Below are 12,592 nucleotides of genomic sequence, written 5' to 3'. Positions count from 1 at the left end.
GGTATGTAGGAAGTCTTTGTACTGTGTTTGCAGCTATTCTATAAATCAAACTATTCTTAAATGAGTTTAGTTTTTAAATTCCTCCTTTATATTTTATATACAATGCAGCTATTTGGAGTGTAAAAGTCTAGTTCTCATTCCTTTGTAGCTGACCAGCTCTTATTCTGGAAGCACTTTATAATGTTCTCTGTGTGTTTCCCATTCTTAAATTCACAGAGCATAAATGTAGGTGTGTTTCCACGTCTTTCCCTCTGACTGAGAGCCCTTTAAATATGAGGCCCTTATCTTCTCCTACTGCCTTCTGCGAGAGTTCCTCATGGATGTGTTCTTCTGTTGCATCCCTCTTACTATTTATTGTGTGTATTATGTGCATTTGTTGAGTATTTAATGTCTTTCATGCCTAATATTATAGTTTATTCTTTTTATGATTTCTGTTTTTTTTAATATACTAACATCTTCCCTTATCATCTTAAGTGTATTTATTATGCTCATTTAAAATTTTCAGTCCAGGGGCACCTGGGTGGCTCATTTGGTTAAGCATCTTCCTTTAGCTAAGGTCATGATCTCAGAGTGCTGAGATCAAGCCCCACGTTGGGCCCGCTGCTCAGTGGGGAGCCTGCTTATCCCTCCCCCGCACCCCCTGCTTCTACTCTCTTTCTCTCAAATAAATAAATGAATCTTAAAAAAATAAAATCAAAATTTCAGTCCATCTGTTCTAATCATTCTGCTTCAGATGGAATGTGTTGTTCACCTTGTTGTCTTTCTTTTACAGTAGTCATAATTCCCAAGGTATTTCATTATTTTGGCTTTTGAGTTCATGCTACTGTGTGTATATCAGCTACTGTGTCTGGAAATACATATTAAAGAAAGTGCTGTGGAGACAATTCTGTTTTAGTTCCCATACATGTAAGGAATAAAGAAGAGATAAACCCCAAGGGAGGAAGTCTCAGGTACCACTGTAGCTGACACAGCATGGTGTGGAATCATCCATCTTTAAACAGAGAAGCAACATTGGAAGGATGCCATATCACTGATATCTCTTCAAAGCCTGGGTATCTTAAGGATTTGGGAAGGATAAAGGAATATTTTTACAAAGTAGGTCAGTCTATACCTGTCATTATCAATTCATCTACCATGAAAGGCTTGGGTAGCACTGATATAATTCTGTAAACATAAACACCGCAACAGTGATCTGGACTTTTGCTACAGATTTCTGGGTAATGAGGATTGTGCACGGGGCACTGGGGACCCAGAAAACCCAGTCCCCTAATCTTCCCTTCAGGTACCTCCTAGTCCAGGCCTTTCCCACAGGGATCCAGCCATTCAGTTGTCCATACCTGGTTGATGGCTGCATGTTGAGTAGCACATGTGAGGATACTCATGGTAAGGAAATGACAGAGCTGATCCTGAGACTGGAAGGAGACAGGGAAACCTAAGAGAAGAAAAACCAAAATTTAGAAACTGCAACCCTGAAGGAGATAAGAAAATAAGAGCTGATGTTTTGAGATACCCATGTGTTGGGATTAGTGAGCACTCATTCATTCATTCATTCATTCATTCAAAATATCTGCTGCATCAAAAAGAATAAAATAACTAGGCATAAATTTAACCAAGGAAGTGAAAGACCTGTACACTGAAAACCATAAGCCACTGGGACGCCTGGGTGGCTCAGTGGGTTGAGCTGCTGCCTTCGGCTCAGGTCATGATCCCAGAGTCCTGGGATCCAGTCCCGCATCGGGCTCCTTGCTCAGTGGGGAGCCTGCTTCTCTCTCTGCCTCTGCCTGCCACTCTACCTGCTTGTGCTCTCTCTCTCTCTGACAAATAAATAAACAAAATCTTAAAAAAAAAAAAGAAAGAAAACCATAAGGCACTGATGAAACAAATTAACAAAGACACAAATAAATGGAAAGGTATTCCATGTTCATGGATTGGCAGAATTAGTACTATTAAAATGTCTATGCTACCCAAAGCAATCTACACGTTCAACACAATCCCCATCAAAATCCAAATGATATTTTTCATGGAAATAGAAAAAATTATCTTAAAAATTCATGTAGACTCTAGAGGGACACAGAATAACTAAAACAATCCTGAAAAAGAAGAATAAAGCTGGAAGACTCACACTATCTGATTTCAAAACTTACTAGAAAGCTACAGAAATCAAAGCAATGCAGTTGTAGGCATGAAGACAGTCATATCTACTAACAAAGTAGAACAGAGATCCCAGAAGTAAACCCTCACATTTTTGGTGAAATGATTTTTGAGAAGGGGGCCAAGACCATTCAATGGGGAAAGGACAATCTTTTTAACAAATTTATCTCGAAAAACAAGATATCTATACACAAAAGAATGAAGTTGGACACTTACCTAACACTGTATGCAAAAATTTCTCAAAATAGACCAAGAATCTAAACGTAAGTCCTAAAACAGTAAAACTCTTAGAAGAAAACATAGGACAAAAGTGTTGTGAACTTGGATTGGGCAGTCATTTCATGGATATGACACCAAAGACACAGGTAACAAAAGAAAAAACAGACAAATCAGACTTCACAAAAATTTTAAAATTTTGTACATCAAAAAGACACAATCTACAGAATAAGGGAACTGAATGGGGAAAAGTATTTGTAAGCCACATATCTGATAAATGGTTAATATCCACAATATAGAGACAACTCCTAAAACTCAAAAATAACAAAAAGCAAACAAGCCAATTCAAAAATGGACAAAGGACTTGAACAGACACTTCTCCAAAGTATAAGATATAAGAGTGCCCATCAGGCACATGAAAGGGTGCTCAATATCACTCATCGTTAGGAAGATGCAACTCAAAACTACAACGAGATACCACCTCACTCCCACTGAGATGGTTACTACCAAAAGAACAGAAAAGAAGTGTTGGTGAGGATGTGGGGAAACCAGAACCCTGCACTTCAGTGGGAATGTAAAATGGTACAGCCGCTGTGGGAAACAGTGTGGAGTGTCTACAAAAAAATAAAAAGTAGAATACCATCACTCAGCCATAAAAAGGAGTATAGGCTTGCCATGCACCACTTGATGGACCTACAGGGTGTGATGCTAAGTGAATTAAGTCAGGCAGAGAGAGACAAATATACCATAAGATTTCACTCAGACATGGAATCTGAAAAATAAAACAAAAGGAACAAACAAAAAACAGAAACAGACTCACAGATGACGGTGGCCAGAGAGAAGAGGAGTGGGGGGATGACAAGATAGGGAAAGGGGATTAGGAAGTACAGACTTCTGGATATAAAACAATTGAGGCACAGGGAGGTGGTGCACAGCGTAGTGAATCTAGATGGTAATATTAAAACAACTCTGTTTTGTGACAGACGGTACCTAGACTTATTGTGGTGACCATTTTGTAATGGATGTAAATATTGAATCACCATGTTGTACACCCAAGATAAATACCATATTATATGTCAGTTATTCTTCAATTTAAAAAAAATTCAGTACCAAAAAAGGGAAGAAATAAACACACTTCTATTAAAAAATAAAAACAGAATTAGCATATGACCCAGCAATCCCACTTCTGGGATATGTACCTAGAAGAGTTGAAAGCACAGTCTCAAAGAGATATTTGTACACCACCGTTCATGCGTTCTGCACAATAGCTAAAATATGGACGCAACACAGGTGTCCACTGACCAATGAATGGATAAGCCAAGGGTGGCATATCTGTACAATAGGACATTACTCAGCCTCAAAAAGGAAGGGAATTCTGACAGGTGCTACAACATGGGTGAACCTTGAGGATGAGTGAAATACGCTGAGTGAAATAAGCCAGTCCACACAAAGATACATACATACGTACACTCCACGTCTGTGAGATAACAGCGTAGCCTCTGTCGTAGACACAGGAAGTGGGGTGGTGGGCGCCAGGTGCTGGAGTGGAGAGAATGTAGTTAGTGTTTAATGGGGACAGAGGTTCAGTTTTACAAGATGAAGAGTTCTGGGGATGGACAGTGGTGACAGCTGTATGACAACGTGGACATATTTAATACCACTGACGTGTGCACTTAAAATGGCTAAGATGGTAAATTTGACACTATGTGAACTTGAACACAATTTTTTAAAGAAAACAAAACCAAAAAGGAATTGTTATTATTTTTTAATTTTTATTCATGGACTGACCAAGAAAAAAAATTGCCAGCTTTCTCCTTGAGTATTTTGATGGGACGGACCCACTACTGTCTGGCACTGGTTGTTGCCATGGAGACGTCTGAGTCCAGACTCATTTTTCTCTCATAAGTGACTTGATCTTTTTGTCCCTCAGCCCTGAGGGTTATTTATTCATCTTTAAAATCCAGTACCTTTGGGGGCGCACCGAGACCTGCACCTGCCTCCAGGTTGCTCAGATGTGTTAGAGCGACGCAGACATAATCAGCAAATACAATCCCTTCCATCCACTTAGGGACATTTGGGACCACCTGTAGAGTAGCCGTAAGTCTTCTCTTCTTCTCTAGACGGGGAGGCCTGCTTTGTCTTGTGGATTGTAGAAATCCCTCGTCTACTCTAGCCCACAGGTACTCTTACCACTTGGAAGGATGCCTTTGCCTTCAGGCACCCAGCGTTTCATTTGAATTGTTTCATTTGAGAAATCATTATCTGAGACATCCCTTTTGAAGTTAAGGGTTTTTTTTCTTCCCTCTGACTACCTTTAAGGTTTTTCTCCCATCTTTGGTTTCCATTTTTACATTTCTCTCAGGTTTTTTTTTTTTTTCCATTTCTTTAGGAAGGTGTGAGGTTTGGTTTGGTTTGGTTTTTCTTCACCCAGTTTGGGACTTGTGGTGGTATTTTAATCTGCGGCTGTGGATGTGTTTGAGTAATTGTCTGCCCTCTCCGTTGCTTTTGATGGACTCACTCTTTCTCACTTGGCACTGACCGAAGAGATTACAGCTGGGGAGTGAGGGGGAGCTGGAAATTCTGGCCTCATAGGGATTGAAGCCCACTATCCAGTGGTGGCACCTGGGAGGCTCAGTCAGTTGAGCATCTCCCTTTGGCTCAGGTGATGATCTGGGGTCCTGGGATCGAGCCCCGCCTCAGGCTCCCCACTCAGCGGGACACCTGCTTCTCCCTCTCCCCCTGCTCGTGCTCTCTCTTGCTATGTCTCTCTCTCAAATAACTAAAATTTTAAAAAGAAAGAAAGCTACACTAATAGATTTAACCCAGTTATAATAGAACGAGTTGGTCCAAAATACTTAGCCCAGCCTGGCTGAATGCTGGGGTCCTTTATCCTTTCTGTTCTAACCATTAACTGTTCGCTTTTGAAATAACAGGAGATTGGTTTTGTTATGTTGCTTTTGGGTTGTACCAAATGAGAAGAAAAACAAATGCAAATGTTCCAAAGAAGGAAACATACTAAGGCCACTTGGGGGGCTGGCAGAAGATTGGAGACAGTTCTTTGACTATATATATATATATAAATTAATTTTTGGACAATCCTGTGATTTTGAATCAAAATCCCTCTATGCGCCACAAATGAATAAAATAAGAAGGAGATGGAGAGATGAACTTGCACGGGGTGCCCAGCCTAACAGAACAGGTACGGCTCCAGAACTCAGGGTGCTCTCACACATTTTTACCTGTGGCTTCTTGGAGCAAACTGCAGGGAACGCCGTTCACGTGAAATAGCACAGACAGCGCCGGACTGCAGGTCCAGCCAGGGCCCCGTGATGTAGTGCATTTCCCGAGCTAGAGGGGAGCCACCACTGTAGGAACCACCACAGAGAAAGATCCAGAGTCAGCATAAGCCTGCTGTGTGCAGAAGTGCCTGGGCCAAAAAAAAAAAAGTCACACTGAGATACACTGAGATCATGCACTTGAAACTCCAGAGCGCTGGTTCTGCTGGTTCCTAACCCGTCCACCTGCTCGCGGTGCAACGGACTGTGGGCTTCTGCGTGCATTTGGATGGCGAGAGGGAGGAGGAGCAGAAATGAGGAGAGGGTTTATCAAGAGTCATGGGGAGGGAAGGAAGGGGCACTGGGAGTGTGGCGGAGGGGAGGCAGGGCTGGGGAGGGGCGCTGTTGGCACGGGTTGGTTGAGGACTCCAAAAAGCCTGAGGCCAAGAGCTGCTGTGGGCAGCCAGATCCCCTGACCGCGCTGGAACTTCTGTAGCTTAGCCTAGAGGGGCTTACGGAACCCTTGGAGGGAGCACTGACTACAGGAAGACATTTCTGTTCTAAGACGCCGTCTTTGTTTTTCTTCCTTGAAATCTGAATGAGAGGGCAGGAAACAGACCATGTATAACCGACTTTATTATTTAATCAGATCTTTTTACCGATATGAAAGCCGAGTTCTCTGGGGAGAAGGACAGGGATGCGAGGAGTGCATGGGTGACGACGTGCGGGACCAGATGGACACTGGGTAGGGCGACTGCGGAGGGTGCTGAGTTCCAGAAGTCACTGGGAACCACTCCTGGTGAACTCCCCAGAGCCCTTTGAGGCTGCAGCCCGGGGACCCTGACAACACAGCTGTGGGGCCAGTCTCTTCACCAGAGGGTGTGGCCAAGGAAAAGGAGGTCCTTAAAGGCACTTAGGGAGGGCGGAACTTGGGGGCGGGGCCTCTCAGATGGTCACACTGTTCTCCACCATGCTGGGTCGAAGGTACTCATAGGGCAGCTCCAGGCCTGCATTGCGGACCTCCAGCTCCTGGTCCATGGCAGCCAGCTCCTCCCGGAATTTCTCCAGCACAGCCTGGGGGCCAGGGCCCGAGAAATATTTCTCCTTGTGCTGCCCCAAGGCCACCTGAGAAGGGGAGAACAAGACGGCTCGGCCCTAGACCCCTTGGCTAAGAATACCACCCCTCCTTCAAGCCACCGCCTCCCCCAGGACGCGGCATCTGTCTCTAACCATGACGGGCTGGCGTCTGCCGAGGAACTTTGTGAAGGTCTTCTGCATGCGGGCTTGGTGGGCCGTGGGCAGTGAGTCCACTATATCCTTCTCTGTCACGTCCTTGGAGGTGGGCGGGGGCTTCCGCATGGTGCACGGGCCATTGGGGATCCAGGCGTACCAGTCCAGCTGCAAGGAGGGGAGCCTCTCAGAAATCCAGGCTGACGACCCAAGCATTTGGTCCCCCGTCTCCTCCATCCCAGGAGCCCCCGGGGCCGATCCCAGCGGCCTACCTGGCCCAGGTGGGCAGAAGCGTGCTGACCCGTGCAGGTAAAGATGCACATGGTGGCAAAGTGGCAGAGCTGAGCCCGGGATTCTAAGGAGACGGGGAACCTGGGTGACATGAACAGAAGAAGAGGCTTTGAGACCAGGACATGAGCCCCAGGCCTCAGTCAGTGCAAGATACCTGGAGATTCGGAGAAGTTTCTGTCCATGGCCGTGGCCCCTAGAGTCCACAGCTCGCACGCGACATATGTGTAGGCACTTGAGGAGGGAAGGTGCCCAAGGGAAGCGTGTCTGGCTCCAGGGGGTGCTCTGAGTGCGCGAGGGCAGGGAATGCTGTGCCGGATGGTGCAGAGGGAAGGGGCTGGGGACTCAGAATAGATCGTTCCGATTTCTGAAGGGTGCTCTGGAGGGGTGCCCGGGATGCTTGGGAAAACCGAGGCAGGGTGGCCTATGACGACGCTGCGAGATGGTGCAGAGGGTTGGCGGGTGGGTGTGGGTTGACACGGGCGCTGGTGGGGAGGGGTCTGAGCTTACCCCCGGTCCTGGGCGCCCTGCAGCCCGGTCTCGGTGATCTCTCTGCACCAAGCCTGTAGCTCGGGGTCATCCCTCACGGCTCCATCACTCTTGTAGAAAAGACTGACCATCCCCTCCACATACCTGCTCCCCGGGCAAGAAAGCCCCCGGTCTCAGGCGGCCGACGCAGGACCAGCTGGACCGGTAGTCCCCCCTCGTTCTCTCCACCAAGCCCGCTGGGTGCCCCCGCTCTGTGTCCTCCTCACCGGCTGATGATCCCCCACAGTCTGAGGGCGTCTTGGCCGTAGAGAGAAGCCTTCACATCCAAGAGCCCGCGGTCAGCTAGGTCGTCAGGGGGGCAGAGGGAACGGTAGGTCAGGCAAGCTGTGGCTCTCTGGAGAATGTCCACGTGGCCTCCGCTGCCCGTGCTCACCACCTGAGGGCGACCCCGTAGTATGTACGCCAGGGTCAGCCATGTCCGCGGGGAGGGTGTTCAGGGTCAGATTCCAGGTCCACGGTCCTGCTCGGGCCAAACAACCCTGGGGAACCTTCCACTGTCGAACCCTCTGCCCTCTTCACCCATCCCTTTCCATACCAGATCAAAAATTCCCCATTTGGAGACGAGGTTACTCCGGGCCAGGATGTTGATCTCCATGGTATAGCGGAAGTGGGGGACCAGGAGCTGATTTGGGAGAAAGAAACGGGACCGTGAGGAGGGATCCCAGGATCCGTGAGCGGAATGGAAATTAAAGGACCAGGGATAGAGAAGAAGGGAGGGGTGGGTCTCCGTAAATTGAGAGACCTCCCTTTGCATTGGATTGGGTCAGGTTAAGATTTGGAAAACAGAGGTGGAGCGACGTCTCCCCAAGGCCTTCTAAGGTCAAGGGTTTTACAGGTTCACGTATTTGCACAGTCTCACGGTGTTCGTAAGAATCCCGGGGATCTCCTGTCTCATACCGTACCGGCCACCATACCGGCCTCCACACCCGGCTTCCCCGGGACTTCATTGGCTTCTCAGCAGCCTCGGACACAGATAATCGTGGCCCCGCTTTAACACTCTCTCCTCTCGGCCGCCTTGACATCATGTGTCTTGTTTCCCTGCCTCCTCGGTGGATGCCCCTTCTCTTGGTCCCCGTCTTCCTCCACTCCTCCCTCCCAGTGCGCGAAGGCCGGGCGCCCGACACTTCTGTCCTGGGCCGAGTTCTCTGCTCTGGCTACAGACCCCGGACAACTTCATCTAGTACAACGGCTTTCGGTAGCTCTGTGTTCTCACAACCCTAAGATCTGTGTCTCCAAACCTCCCCCGGTCCAGGAACCCCAGGCTCCTATATCTGACCCCCCTCCAACATCTTCGGGTGTGGCTGTCTACGGGGGCTGAGACCCGCACGTGCCCCAAAACAACTCTCGGTTCTGCTCCCCACCGAGGACCGCGGCTTCCTCTCATCCTTTCTCCCACCCGGGCCTTCGGTCCCTCACACCCTCCTCCTCAGTCCCCCTCCAGAGCCCTCCCCGGAACTCTCCAATGGGAACGTCCCCCTCCCTCACCACCCACCTGGCAACCTCCGGAGACCACATTTCAACAGCGCCCTTGTGAGACGCACGCTCGCTCCTTCCCCGGGCCTGGGAGCGTGTCCGCATGTGTGCACACGGGCGTGCGTGTGCCTGTCCACGAAGACGGCCACGGACCTCGCGCGCCGCCAAGTTAGACTCGCGGGCGGTGCTTCCCCGGGCTCCGAAGGCGCGTGATACAAGGGGCAGCCAGATACAGAAGAGACGCGGACACGCACCTTGTAGATGGGATGCAGGCTGGGCAGGGTCCGCATGGTGGCCACAGAAATAACCTCCGCCATCAGGTGTCCCCGCAGGAGGTGGGACTGGAGCTGGTGCAGCTGGAAGTCGGAGCTCCGGACCCAGGTCTTGGCCAGCAGCCAGGCCATCGGGGGGTCGGAGGGCAGGAACAGCATGGGTGGGGGGCATCCGGGACGAGGAGGCTGCAGCTAGAGCAGGGGACAGAGCGGGGGGCTCAGGACCTGTGCGCCGGGGTCTCTCGAGGGGACCCGTGTGTGTGACATGCACCTGGGGTCTCTCACCTGGATGACCATGGGCAGGAGTCGCCCGTCAGGCTGGAGCCTCAGCATGACCAGAGGGGCAGTCACGTATTGTTGTTTTAAGATGATAACGTTAGGCTTGACTCCCTCTAGCAGGGAGAAATCGGCTTCGAACAGAGACCCAGCCTGGAGGGGGGAGCAGGGATCGATAAAGGGGTTGGGGTCACTTCTGGACTGGCCTTATTTCCTTTGGGAGCCTAGTCCCTCCTTTCTCTACCCATCAAGTCTTTCCTTTGAACCCCAATCTCTCTCCCCCAACCCAAGCCCCGAGCTCAAGGTTTCCATGCCCAGCGTCTCCCATCAGAGTTGGGGCTCCCTGAGGTGAACTCTCTGGTTTTCCACCGTGACCCCTCCCCCCCCAACCAGAGTCCTTCCTGCCACCTCCCTTCGGGCTTTAGCCAGACGGAGCACAGAACAGTTCCGCCATCCTCCCCTCGAAACCCCCACAGCCCCAGCTCTCTCTCTCAGGGCTTTCATTCCATCTCTCTTCCTCTTGCCCAGAAACCTGAGCTTTTCCCCAAGGCTGGGACACATCTAACAAAGGAGGAAGAGGAGGGAGGAAAGGAAGGAATAAGAGGAGGAGGTGGTTAGTTCAGTTGCTTCTGACCGGGATGGGTTTGCCCCGCCTCCACCCACCCACCCCCCCCAGGATGTTGGGCCACTTGGCAATGTCTGGAGGCATTTTTGGTCGTCACAATGGGCATGAGGAGTTGTAGCATCCTATATGCACAGGACAAGCACAGGACAGCCCCACAAGCTCTCTGGCCCCAAATCTCAGTGTCAAAGCTGGGGGACGCTGAGTGTAGATGGAGGAGGGTGTCAGAGTATTGATGGAGGACAGGAGCGGGTAGGAGACAGAGGCACCATGGCTGGGCTGCTGCGTGCGCCCAGGGAGCTCCGTACCCGGAGCTCTCTCTGCAGCTGGGTCTTCAAGTCCTCGGTCCCTGGAGGCAGCACCAGCCGCGCTGGGAGGCTGGCCGACCGTCTCAGGAGCATGGGGTTTGCGCCGTTGAGAAACTGGTACCCAAAGAGTGCGTCATCCTTCCAGGAATTTCGAACCCGCTCTAAAGACACCAGTCGGGGAGCATGCTGTGAGCTGGGAGCCCCTCATCCCCCTCACAGATCCTCCCCGTTACCCTCTCCCCATCTTCTCTCGAAGCCCTGGGTTGGAAATAGGCACACAGGTTTGGGGAGGTGGTCACTGACCAGCCAGCGGGGTCTTCCCGCACGGGAACAGTCTTTGGAAATCCTCCAGTCTTCTAACTGGGTTGGTGAGGTCCAGTGCTCCCTTGAGCACCAAGCCCTCCAGCCTGTGCAAAGAATGGCAGTGCCAGGAGATTCAGGAAGGACCCGACTTGGCATCCGGGGAGCAGGTGCCCACCCTCTGCCCCGCACTTACGCTCTTGCCAGCGAGAAGGAGAAGTCGAGATCCTTATCCTCGCGGAATCTCTCATTCCTGGGAAGGTCCCACGGCGTTCTCCCCGCGACAGGCAGGATTAACCCATCTTTCCAGGAGCCCCACCTGGAGGAAGAAGGCGGAATCGGTGATAAGGGGGTTGGGTTTCTTGGGATCTGGCAGGGGGATGGGAGGCTTGCTCGGGCTCACCGGTACGCCGTCTTCCTCTCCTGGAGTTCCTGTTCCCGGTGCGTCTTCAACAGGCTCTGGTCGTTGCTCACGGTCCGGGCTGGGCAAGGGCACACGAGCACCAGGTCTCCCCGGACCTCGGGCCGCGCGGTCCCCCCTTTTCCCCTCTCCTGCACCCCAACCCTGCCCCTCTTACGTCCCAGCATCCCCGTCGCCCTCCTCCCTGCCGCCCCTGTTGCCCCGCCGCCCTCACCGGTGCCCTCGGCCAGGCAGACGACCCGGTTGCCCTGCACCCAGCTGTAGCAGGGGAAAAGGGCCTCGCCCTGGGTTCCGGGGCCGCGCACGGAGATCCAGGTGCAGAACCAGTCCGAGTCCTTCAGGTCTTTGTGCTTGCGCAGCCTCACCAGCAGCAGGCGCCCCAGGTGGACCGGGACGCGGACTTTGAACTCCGTCTGTCGCGGGACCGGCGCGAGCTCAGACGCGGGCTTGCGGCTCCCCCGACGGCGCGCGGGCGCACCTCGGGGCCCGGCCTTCCCCGGAGAGACCCGAGTCCGGCTGCAGGTGCCCGCGCCCGATCCCCGCCCCAGACGCCCCGCCGGCTCCGCACCCCGCCGGCTCCGCACCCACCTCGCGGCGCAGCGGCCGCAGCTGCTTCCCCAGGTCGGCCTCCCCGTGCTCGCCCACCAGCCACAGCTGCACGCGGTTGCAGGAAAACGCCAGGAGCGAGTCCCCAGTGGCCACGCGGATCGTGTACTTGCCCATCACGCTCGGACTTGGAGGGGGCCTGGGGGGGCGGTTAGCAATTTAATGGATGCGAGGCCCAGCCCCCAGGGAAGCCGCACCCAGACCAGTGTCCCTGGGGTGTGGGCTCCCAGGGTTTCCGCCTCCCACCCACAGGTTCCCCTGCGCTTGGATGCATGTGTCCCTGCCACCTGCCAGACGAGGGTTCTCACAGAGGCTCGGGAAGGCGCACCCCACCCTGGTCCTCTTGGAGACACTCCCTGGTGCCAGCCCCGCGCCCACTCGCGGCCCACCCAAACAGTGAATAAACTGATAGTAAATGCGGTAACGACAGTGGAGAGGAGGGAGGCTGGAAGCGCGGGGGTGTTTTCGGAGGAAAGTGAGTAACCATCTTGACAAAGATCCGGGGCTTTCCGTTGAGGACAAACAGGAGGTAGCGCCAGACAGGTGCACGATGGGCTTGCTGTCCGGACTCCCAGCCCAGAGGGGCCGTGGGGAATTCCCCTCCA

At 52.1% G+C, this 12,592-nt stretch overlaps 1 protein-coding gene across 1 annotated transcript; it reads right to left on the bottom strand.

Annotated features, from left to right (window-relative positions):
• Positions 1-6,258: 6,258 nt before the first annotated feature.
• Positions 6,259-12,111, bottom strand: LOC308357442 (polyunsaturated fatty acid (12S)/(13S)-lipoxygenase, epidermal-type-like). Its single transcript, XM_080827009.1, has 14 exons — positions 11,970-12,111; positions 11,596-11,794; positions 11,364-11,442; positions 11,157-11,279; positions 10,964-11,067; positions 10,661-10,821; positions 9,740-9,883; positions 9,437-9,646; positions 8,245-8,331; positions 7,916-8,085; positions 7,671-7,793; positions 7,145-7,244; positions 6,873-7,040; positions 6,259-6,767 (listed from the first exon to the last, which is right to left on the bottom strand). The coding sequence occupies exons 1-14, from the start codon at positions 12,102-12,104 to the stop codon at positions 6,588-6,590; spliced, it is 1,983 nt and encodes a 660-aa protein (XP_080683135.1). The 5' UTR covers positions 12,105-12,111; the 3' UTR covers positions 6,259-6,587.
• Between the last annotated feature and the right edge of the window lie 481 nt (positions 12,112-12,592).

Source organism: Martes martes (assembly GCF_963455335.1).
Source record: "Martes martes genome assembly, chromosome: 16".
Classification (NCBI taxonomy): domain Eukaryota; kingdom Metazoa; phylum Chordata; class Mammalia; order Carnivora; family Mustelidae; genus Martes; species Martes martes.
Note: the sequence above shows the minus strand (reverse complement) of the source record. Positions and strands in the feature narration are given on the sequence as shown.

What these genes read in the sequence shown, in the direction of transcription:
- LOC308357442 (XM_080827009.1), bottom strand. Translation starts at nt 12,104, where the DNA reads ATGGGCAAGTACACGATCCGCGTGGCCACTGGGGACTCGCTCCTGGCG. An exon ending in CTGCCTGGCCGAGGGCACCG is followed by an intron (nt 11,443 to 11,595) that starts GTGAGGGCGGCG and finishes GCCCTTGCCCAG; the next exon opens with CCCGGACCGTGAGCAACGAC. An exon ending in GAGAGGAAGACGGCGTACCG is followed by an intron (nt 11,280 to 11,363) that starts GTGAGCCCGAGC and finishes TTCTTCCTCCAG; the next exon opens with GTGGGGCTCCTGGAAAGATG.